Below are 10,914 nucleotides of genomic sequence, written 5' to 3'. Positions count from 1 at the left end.
CTGTCCAGTTCCTCCATCTGAGGTTTACAGCAGATTAGCAGGTGGTATGTGCTTTAGACTATTTGTTTGTCAACATTCTTAACAATTATACGTTATGGTCATTTATAAGGTTATCCTTGTTTCTGTGTGTGTGTGTCTACAACATAAAAACTTATAAAAAGAAATAAAGGAATAAATCTATCTATCTATCTATCTATCTATCTATCTATTTTTAAGTTGTAGACCCTTGAGGAAGGCTTTTCAGCCGAAACACGGCCCATGTAGGATCTTTTCTTTGGGTCAGGTTAACTATTGGCAAATAGTAGGATACCCTTTATCTGTGGTTTGCCTTGGTTATTTGGTACAGTCCCACTTCCACCTTTGCTTTATTTTCTGATTTTCCTTGTGGAAGGTGTGTGGATTTCATCTGTGGGTTTTTTTCCTCATTTTACTGTTAACCCCAGTTATTAGTATCTAGGTCTCATTGCATAAAATTAGACCTTTGCTACAATAGCATAGGTTAGAAGTAAAATAACATCTCAATAGTACCCCACGTTGTTAATTATGCTCCCTAAATCAATTCCCCTGATCCTTTGTCCTGTAATGGACTGCTCCGTCTATAAATCCACCTTAAGGAGGTTGGATACCCCAGGAGTGGGAGGGTGAAAAGCACTGGGCATGCTCTGCTGCTTTCTCTTGCTTTAGTGTTTGCTTGCAGAGCTGCAGAGAGTGGCAAAGATTCATAACAAAGCTGAAAATGTCTGTTTCTTGTGATTGGAAATCTTTGTAAGCCCCAGTCCCAGATCTTCAGACCGAAAGGAGGGAATTTATCTGAGGTCTTCAGGAATGAGCTCAGCCTCTTTCTGTCTTATTTATCTTTTACAGAGAAGTCTTTGGCCTGAATTCATCCCAGCAGCTACACAATAAACAGATAGGAAATGTCTGCTCTCGTTTCTAATCAGGTAAGAAATTCTTCTCTCTCCTTCTGTACACCCCGAAAGGAAAACGTTTCTTTGTGCACCTTTTCCAGACATCCCTACTCCTTGTTTGATTTAGAGTGGAGCAGTAATTTAATGGTTGTTGGTAGAAGACTTTAACCTGCTGGCCAGGTATGTGCAGTGCTCTTGACTGCATTAACAATGAAAAATACTGCAGCTCACATCCAGCAGGTTAAAATCTCCAACCAATTTGTCCCCCTTCATTCTCTTCTACTGTGTGTTTTTGGCTAGATCTCTGTCCAGTTCTTCCATCTGAGGTTTGTTTTGTTTATTTATTTATTTATTTTTTTATTGCATTTGTATCCCACATTATCCCACCTATTTGCAGGCTCAATGTAGCTTAAAATACATCATGGGTACTGGAAATAGAAGTGAATATACATTAGGTTTACAGAGGGTTTGTGTTACATGGTGGTGAATTACATGATGGTGTTATAGATAGCCAACAACACCTCCTCCTTTATCATTCCCTCTGCATTTCAGCCACTTTGATATTATTATTGATGTAAAGAACTACTCATGCCCCTTACTCTGCTATTTCTTTCCTTTCAAAACAGATTACAACATGGCAATAGCAACCACACACACACTGTTCACTTTTTTGTCTTCAGACAACAACCCACCAGCCTCTCTTCTTCCAAATGCTAAATCAGCTAACATGAGAGATTTCCTGTTTCCTTAAAGACCAGGAAGTCTGTCAGAATACTGGAGATTTAAGGGATCAAAGCTCTTTTTTTTATAATAAAATGTACTGGACATCTCATCCAGTAGTGGATCCAGAATGTTGAGAATGGCCAATTTTTTTTTTAATGTCATGGGTCCATAAGCACTCTGCAGACTTCACAAGTTTTAACTTCTGTAACTTGTTTCTTTTCATATTAAAAAGGTGGGGTTCGGACTGTTGTATTACATATTGTTTCCTCTAACAGAATTTATTAAAACCTTATTTTTTTTCCTGGTGACTTTAGTCACCTTTTCCCAGAGATGGTCACATATAACAAAGTAAGTTTTACAAACATGATAATGAAACTGTGGTTGAGGGTGTCCTATCTGCAGTTCCAGGCATTGGTCATATTCGAGGATGTTGCTGCTTATTTCTTGGAAGTGGAATGGGACAGTCTGGGAGAATGGCAGAAAGAGCTGTACAAGAAAGTCGTCAAGGAGATTCATGACATCCTCATCTCACAAGGTAAAAATTGCTTTCTCTGTCATCTCCAACACAGGCACATTATAGAATGGGTGATATTATTTTATCAGAGCTGGAAAAAACCCAGGCAGCAGGTCCCATGGGCACCTAAAATTGAGACCTGGCTTCTGATGCAAAAGAGGCTGCTCTGTGTTGTAAGATAAAATGTTTACCTTAAACTGGAGGCTTCATACAAAACTAGCTACTGTCTGTCTCTCTTTCAATACAACTAAAAATTGGTACAGAAGATCAGCGGGAGAATTTAACTTTCAGATTTCTTGCTGAGAACTACAGCTTCTGTGTAAGGGTCAAGAATTGTCAGCTGCACACTAGGGTCAACTATGCTGTAGAATGTTTAACCTCTTCAGATGGTAACCAGTTATCGCAGAGAAGTTTGACACCTGCAAAATGTTCACCTGTGAGGTTTATGAATAGAAACGACTGTACCAGAAACCCCCCAACGTTTAATATAAATCAAGTGACAGGACACGTTCTCTTCTCTCCAAGCATTGTCAGGCTAATACAGACACCCTAAGATACATACATATAAACACACCTCCAAGTACACACTTGCACACTGTTTCTTCAGATCAGGAAACAGATGTATCCTCCCCAGAGGTTATATATATATACATTTAAATGGCACTTTTCTACTTTTTATTAATAGGTTATTCAATTGTTAATCCTGATGTCATATTCAAGATTAAAAAGGAAGCTGAAAAATTTGAATGGAAGGAAAAAGAAAACCTGAGTGATCCTATGAAGAGTAAGTAAAATGTTTTGGATTTAAAGGACTGCATTTTCAGATACAGAAGATGGGTCATTGACATCAAACTTGTACCCCCCCCCTGTTTACTAAGTCACGCAGCAACGCAACACAGCTCATTCAAAGTGAATTGGCTGTGTCAGCATTAGCACACCACCAGTTGCTAGCGCAGTTTATTAAATGGGGGTTTAGAGACTTAAAATGCATTAACTAATTTAGATCCTTGGTGAATCCTTGTAGACATTTTTTTCTCATCATAGGCCTTCCAGTTGTAACCTCTGTATTCTCAATGAGCATTAAACAAGAGGAAGATCTGCTATTCATGGATAATCCTGAATGGGAGACATCTGAACAATTTCACCCTTCTGTAACAAGTAAGTAGAAAGTTCATCCTCTACATCTTACTAAGGTCAGCCAGGATTATTTAGGAATTCAAAGCTGGTGGGATAAGAGGTCGTCATCCTCTCTCCTCCTCCCACTATCTATTTCCCTAGTTTAGATGGAGGAGGCACCTGATGGAGGTGGGTGGAATCAAGCCTGGGAAACCCTTCATCCTACAGTGTCATGGTTTTTGAAAAATCTGTATTTATGAAAGGGCTGTTGGGAGTAGAGATGCTTCGCCTTTGCTGTGGAGGAACTAGACTGATGAACGTGGTGCAGTTGGACTTAGACATGCAGTTTTTATATTGGATTAGTGCAGCTCAGGATACATCATGCTGTTTACAGTAATGCAGACTGATTTGCATGATTCTGCATGTTATGCAGCTCATTATGGGGGTCTTTTACTAAGGTGCGATAGCGTGCTTAGCTCATGCTACAAATCAGCTGGTGCTAAACGCTGAAACACCCATAACAGCATTTAGCGCCAGCTGATTTGTAGTAAAAATGCTACCGCATCTTAATAAGACCCCCTACATTTTGTATTAATCCACTTTGTCTGCATTAAAGTTAAAGAAAACTGACCCAGACTAGTTTGCTAAATTACATTAATTGTATTATGTGTTCACATGCTTAATGCACATTACTTCTTCCATTAGCTTAAATGCACTTCAGTATATTGGTTCTTTGATGTGTGCCCAAGAGTATGAGAAGGTCAGAAATCCATTTAAGAAAGATTAGTGGAGGTGTGGCCTAGTGGTTAGCGTGGTGGACTTTGGTCCTGGGGAACTGGGTTCAATTCCCACTGCAGGCACAGGCAGCTCCTTGTGACTCTGGGCAAGTCACTTAACCCTCCATTGCCCCAGGTACAAATAAGTACCTGTATACAATATGTAAGCCGCATTGAGCCTGCCATGAGTGGGAAAGCGCGGGGTACAAATGTAACAAAAATAAAGAGAATGTCCCAGTATTATCCTCAATAGTCAAGAACGCATGAGAAAGGAGAGGTAGTGAACAATGATAGATTGAATGAAGTGAAGTTGTAAAAATAATAAGATGTAAAAAAGGAAAAGGGGGAATGAAAGGATATATGTGGGGAATTACATTAACCTTCACTGTAATGTTTAAGGACATGTGCTCATAACATAGATATTTAACTTTAAAATGTTTATTTACAATACAGGTAATGCAATAATGTTAAAAAGAGTCAGTTTTTAGGGATCTTACATAAGGGAAATGTGCTACAAGATTCGAAAGTCTGAATTCTAAATTAGGCTGGATTAATAGTATGTCACTTTGATGGAGGCTGCTGGTTGGAGTGATGAAGGAAGTCCTTGCTGGAAAGGAAGTCTTTTTGTTGCAGCATTGTTGCTGGAGCTTGGAGAGAGTCTTATCTTGGATGTGTGTGAAGTCCAGCAAGGCCCAGGGATTCAGTGAAGGTCCATAGAGGTGCAGATCAGGAAGCAGCAGAGAGGAAAGAGAGAGGCAGAGAGTGTTCCAGGGTTTTTTAATTTCTTGTTGGACCATAGGCTGAAGTCTGGTGGGGTGTATTTGATCCAATGAAAGCTCAGAGATAGCTGAAAACTAGTTCCATCTAGTTTTGAGATGGAGCATGGTAACTGGTCACATGTTTTAATGACATCATAAGACTTTCTGTCTGGACATCTGCTGGTAGATACACATCCATATTTGACAGGATTAACAGAGTCTGGCATAGATGGGCTTCTTTTGTGAGATTAGGTGGGTAGATGGTGTCAGCAATCGTTGTCTAGGGTTGGTCCCCGGGTCCAGTTCACAGAGGCAGCGAATTCATAGAGGCAGTGGGTTCCCAAAGAATACACAATCCACACGAGTTTGGTTATATAAAGTATATTATATTTGCATCTATATATAGGCTCACAGCACTTAGTACAGATAACTGGTACAGGCTGTCTCTGGGTGTGTGTTTAGAGAGAGAAAGAAAGGATAGGGTGTTTGTTCAGAGGAAGAGAGAAGCCTTGGGGTTGTGCTGCAAGAGGTATATATCTATGCAGAGAGAAAGGAAGAGAGAGAGAAGCTGCCAGCCCCCAGAGCCCTGTGCTCTGGGGCTCAAGATGGTGGTGGGCAGAGGGAAAGAAAGAGAGAGAAGTGCAAGCAGAGCTCTGTGCTCTGCTGCACAGAGAAAGACAGAGAGAGATGCAGTGCCCTGAGCATGTGCTCTGTTTTATACCTCAAGGACAGAAAGATAAAAAAACATATCTTCCTTCCCAGCCAAATTCCAGTTTACTTTCTGAAGTCAGGAAGGTGAACATTTTCACAGGTTGTACCTCTTTGAAGTCCCTAGTGATGGAGCCTCTATGTCTGGCTTCCTTTGTTCTTAGCTCTGGTCAAAAGGTATGTTAATCAGGAGTAATTGAGAAACAAAAGGGCTACTCTGAGCACCATTTGGTCCATTTTGCCATCCTCAGTGATTCCTGAGGGAGGGGTGAGTTCTCAGAGGTCAGAAGCTGGTTTAATATTACTCTATATTAATTTTAAGTATGTCCAGCGTATGTCCAGCCATCCTGACAGATGGGCTTTTCAATCGCTGAGTCATTGTGAGTTTCATCCAATCTTTTTGATTGCTCTCAATATGCAGACTTTTGTTCTTTGGAAATGTGGTGATTGACTGTAAGTATCCACCTAGTGGTCTCCAGGGGGAAGGTGAAAGTCAGACCAGTTTATCTGATACTGCTCCATGAAATCTTTGCAACTATATATTTTATATACATACATTTGTGTCGGATTCCAGCAAAATTAATAACTCTGACAATTAAACTCATATCATGCTACACATTAAGTTCTAAGTACAGAACTCATATTATGCTACAAAGTGACAAATTGGGCAGGAAAAATTTCAGATGAAGAACTTTAATGATGATAAAGAAGAGTAATTAGTAAAAGGTGAGGGAAGTGAAGTGAATCAGGAAGTATTTGAAAAGAGGTCTAAGAATGAGAAATGACAAAACAAGGGTAAAAATGCAAAAAGTGAGAAAAATATTTACACTACACCGAGTGATCAGAAGAGGGATTCTTAAATTTATTTATTTTACTTTAATTGTTTATATACCGCCCCAAAGCTATTGAAGCTGTGTACATTAAGGCACAGTAGGTATTTTCCTGTCCCTAGAGGGCTCACAATCTTAAGTTTGTACCTGAGGTAATGGAGGGTTCAGTGAGTTGCCCAAGATTACAAGCAGCTGCAATGGGATTTGACCCAGGCTCCCCTGGTTCTCAGCTGCATTAGAAAAGTTTTTAATCACAACAAATATGTATATAAAAACATTTAAAATGTTAAAATCCTTACAATGAAGATGGCTGTCAAAAACAAGAAAAGTGATGTCATAAGACAAAATCTCTGTCCACTGTCAGTTTGTTGTAATTATTCTCACCATGAATTAAGTGTCCAACATGTTTCAGCGTAATGCCTGCTTCAGGAGCTTCATCACAACAATGTCAGGGCAGTATAGCATCTAACAGATGGGGCAGAAAGGACCCTAAAAACATAAAATAATAAATAGGTATTCCCAGAACAAAAAAAAATCAAAGACGATAAAGAAAGAAAAGACCAAAAACAAAGAAACAAAGAGAAGGTTGGCCAAGTCAGCAGGTGAGAACCAATGTAGTCATTGTTTTGGTTGCCACTGCTTCTGTCAGGAGATAACTCCAGGTATACATTACCCTAGTCCAAGAATTGTCTCTTTTCATGGGAAAGTTCACTTTCCATTATTTCACTGGATCCTAAATATGTCCAAAATAAGAATTGTACACACTTAGGTCTGTGGTATTTACCGACCTTCAGCAGGGGCCTCTCTGGATCCAAAACAGCAGTCATGAGGCTGCAGTACTACCAAGCAGTACATGCCAATCACATATTGACAGTCTCCCTCTTACTCTTCCTCCTTCCTTATGTCACCAGCCTCCCTCACCCTTATGTAAAAGATGCAAAACAAATCAGGGTTAATATTCAGCCCATGATGGTCCGGCATTTTTGTATTCTCTGGCTGCTGCAAGTTGTTTATTCCCAGATATTGAGCACCAGGAAGCCAGCACTGAATATCTGAGTATAAAGCAGCCACTGGCACTTATACGGGTGCTGACAATATTCATGTTAACACATGGATAACTACACAGATAAAATTAGGACAGCCTTTGTGCTGTCTTAACTTTATTCAGATAGTTGACTGGTTAGTGGATTGAATATCACTGGTAACTGGGTAACTCATAGCTCCTCCTTACCTTCATCCTGAACCACTCTACCACTGCCCAGGTAGTGCGGAGGTGGTGTGTCTTGATTTTCCCAGTTTCTTGTTCCTGCCAGCACCACTGGGATCAGGGTTCAGAAACAGCAGCCAGAGCCCTGGGAGTCACAAAAACACAAGAGCAGGACAGTCAGCAGCCAAATCCAAACTGGGCATAGGCCAAACCTTGCAAAATAAAGAGAGGAGAGCAGACATGCCCATTTGGAAACTTAGACATTGAGGGTCGATATTCAGTGGGACTTATTTACTAAACTGGTCCAGACCCAGATTTTCAGTGGCACCCATTGAGGTGGCGGTAAGAGCTACCATGCTAACTTGGTGGTAGATGGGTAGCGCTAATGCTGGAAATGCCTTGGGCTGGGGGTGGAGCTACCACCGGCGCCTGCATTGGGTCGGCTGTAGCTCCAGATTGGTGTGCGATAAGCTCACGGTGAGCTTACCACTGCTTAGTGAAAGGGCCTCTTAACTGGATATTGCCACTGAATATCCCCTCTGACTGCCAGTGTATCAACTGGATAGTGTGAGGTTGGTCTGGGGGTGAATCTTGGGCAGAGTCAGCACTTTACAGTTTATCGCTGATATTCAGTTCAATAACTGGCTAAGTACATGGGTAGCAAAAAGGCTTTCTTGACTTGATGTGCTGAGCTCACTGGATGCTGGTTTGAAAATTGACCGGTGCCTGATTGACTTCTGGGTGATTGTATTTATCTGTATATTCAATGCTGGAGCCTTGGCATAGCCTGGGATTGACGATCTGGGGTTAATTCAGTCCATGGCTGTAAGTGGTTTAAACATCGCTGACTGCCAAAGGCGGAATAACTACCCTATAATGATTTAGCAGTTTCCAGTTGCTGGTGATTTCTGATCTACAGAAACGAAATGGAGAACAGTCTGTCAAAAAAACTCCTGATGATAAAACTTTCCATGATGTTTATGCAGTAGCAGTATCCATAACATAGCTTTTTGTAGCTCTTGAGAAAGTTGCTGCCCACCACAGTACTAAATAGTAACATAGTAGATGACGGCAGAAAAAGACCTGCATGGTCCATCCAGTCTGCCCAACAAGATAAACTCATATGTGCTACTTTTTGTGCATACCTTACCTTGATTTGTACCTGTCCTTTTCAGGGCACAGACCGTATAAGTCTGCCCAGCACTATCCCCGCCTCCCAACCACCAGTCCCGCCTCCCACCACTGGCTCTGGCACAGACCGTATAAGTCTGCCCAGCACCATCCCTGCCTCCCGCCACCGGCTCTGCCACCCAATCTCGGCTAAGCTCCTTAGATCCATTTCTTCTGAACAGGATTCCTTTATGTTTATCCCACGCATGTTTGAATTCCGTTACCGTTTTCATTTTCACCACCTCCCGCAGGAGGGCATTCCAAGCATCCACTACTCTCTCCGTGAAAAAATACTTCCTGACATTTTTCTTGAGTCTGCCCCCCTTCAATCTCATTTCATGTCCTCTCGTTCTACCGCCTTCGCATCTCCGGAAAAGGTTCGTTTGCGGATTAATACCTTTCAAATATTTGAACGTCTGTATCATATCACCCCTGTTTCTCCTTTCCTCCAGAGTATACATGTTCAGGTCAGCAAGTCTCTCCTCATATGTCTTGTAACGCAAATCCCATACCATTCTCGTAGCTTTTCTTTGTACCGCGTCAATTCTTTTTACATTCTTAGCAAGATACGACCTCCAAAACTGAACACAATACTCTAGGTGGGGCCTCAGGGTATCAGGGTATTTCTACAATACATTTCTGATGATGATCAGTACAGCAGCGCCCCTGTTTTTTCTTTTTCTTTTTTTTTTTTTTTGGCTCTGTACCGGTGGAGGTGCCTATGGAAGCAGAATAATTCTGGGCACTTATAGGCTCTGTAGTAACTTTTTAAAAACATATTATACTGTCTTTTTTCTATAATAGGCTCCCACAATGTCAAGCCTGACATTTTAATCCGATTCAAGCAAGAGGGATTCAAGACTGAGCCTCAGGAATCTGAGGAAAGAGGAAATCTGACCACCACAGGCACATGTGAGGAACTACATGAAGCATGTGATGAAGCTAATAATGAGGTGATAAAAAACTTTTCCAACAAGGAAGATGCCTACTCTGGACCAGGAATAGTGAGAATAAGGAGTTGTAATCACAGCCTCTGACTTTTGTTGTGTAGATAATGTGTTTGTTCTATTTTTCTTATTTTTACTTTTCTCCTTTCATTGTCAGTTTTGTCTTTTTGTTGCCTTTCCTTCCGTTCCCTTATTCTCTCCCACCATTATTCTATGTTTCTTTGTGTCTTTCCTTCATCTTCTTTCAACATCTACTGTCGCTCATCCTTTATCAATTTTTATTATCTTCCTTGTATCTCTCACTATGTCTGACCTTTCTCTATCCATGTTGTAATCTGTTTCCTGCTGAATTTTTATTCTGCTTGATTCAATTTCCTCTTAAACATGTGGAGGGGCATAATCGAAGTTTTCCTGAGGGCGTCCTCACAGGACGTTCTCGCAAAGGGGCAGGGAAACCCATATTATTGAAATGGGCGTCAATCTTTCGTTTCGATAATACGGTCGGGGGCGCCCAAATCTCAACATTTAGGTCGTCCTTAGAGATGGTCATCCCCGGTTTTCAGCGATAATGGAAACCGAGGATGCCCATCTCAGAAACGACCAAATCCAAGCCATTTGGTCGTGGGAGGAGCGAGCATTCGTAGTGCACTGGTCCCCCTTACATGCTAGGACACCAACCGGGCACCCTAGGGGGACTTCAGAAATTGCTCACAGGTGCATAGCTCCCTTACTTTGGTTGTTGAGCCCCCCAAAACCCACTCCCCACAACTGTATGTAACATAGGGTTAAGAAAAATAAATAAATTGGGTAGCATAGGGGTGGATAGAAATTGTAAATTTGGGTCATTTTGGTGATAAGGCTGGGTTTAAATTTTAATGTTTAATCATTTCCCATTATAGTTTATGGGAAAAACAGTAGTAAAATGGGGATTTACTTGTGCTGGTGAACATTCCACTGGTCAGCAAAGTAACTTGGAATTTTAAGAGGGGTTTCCTAGGAAACAGGGGGGTTGTGGCAGTTGAGAGGAGCCTGCTGCTTTGATGAGGAAGGTTGATGTCTGAATGGGCTCTGAGTGTGGTGAAGAACTGTGAATAAATTGAGGGTAAAATAGGATTTTCAGAACTGAGGTGTGAGAGTGAGCAAGGTAAAAGTGTGATGATAAAGGAAAGTGCAGGGGGAGTCTGTTTGAGAAGAAGTAAAGGGAATTGAAGATTTACAGAGAATAAAAGCCAAAGGGGGATTGGGTTGTTGGAGTGA

The 10,914-nt window shown here is 41.2% G+C and overlaps 1 protein-coding gene and 1 long non-coding RNA gene across 2 annotated transcripts in view; both read left to right on the top strand.

The window, feature by feature from the left end:
- The first annotated feature begins 2,909 nt into the window (after positions 1 to 2,909).
- LOC115462049 (zinc finger protein 431-like) overlaps positions 2,910 to 10,914 on the top strand; it is a 116,244-nt gene continuing 108,239 nt past the window's right edge. The window contains exons 1-3 of the mRNA XM_030192097.1: positions 2,910 to 2,929; positions 3,190 to 3,303; positions 9,515 to 9,663. Coding sequence (XP_030047957.1) covers positions 2,923 to 2,929; positions 3,190 to 3,303; positions 9,515 to 9,663 — 270 coding nt within the window. The 5' untranslated portion in view covers positions 2,910 to 2,922. The remainder of the gene's footprint in view (positions 2,930 to 3,189; positions 3,304 to 9,514; positions 9,664 to 10,914) is intronic.
- Positions 5,045 to 5,955, top strand: LOC115463659. Its single transcript, XR_003941052.1, has 3 exons — positions 5,045 to 5,058; positions 5,378 to 5,383; positions 5,879 to 5,955. It is a non-coding gene; the product is annotated as an uncharacterized LOC115463659 (long non-coding RNA).

This window comes from Microcaecilia unicolor, chromosome 2, assembly GCF_901765095.1.
Source record: "Microcaecilia unicolor chromosome 2, aMicUni1.1, whole genome shotgun sequence".
NCBI classification, from domain to species: Eukaryota; Metazoa; Chordata; class Amphibia; order Gymnophiona; family Siphonopidae; genus Microcaecilia; species Microcaecilia unicolor.
Note: the sequence above shows the minus strand (reverse complement) of the source record. Positions and strands in the feature narration are given on the sequence as shown.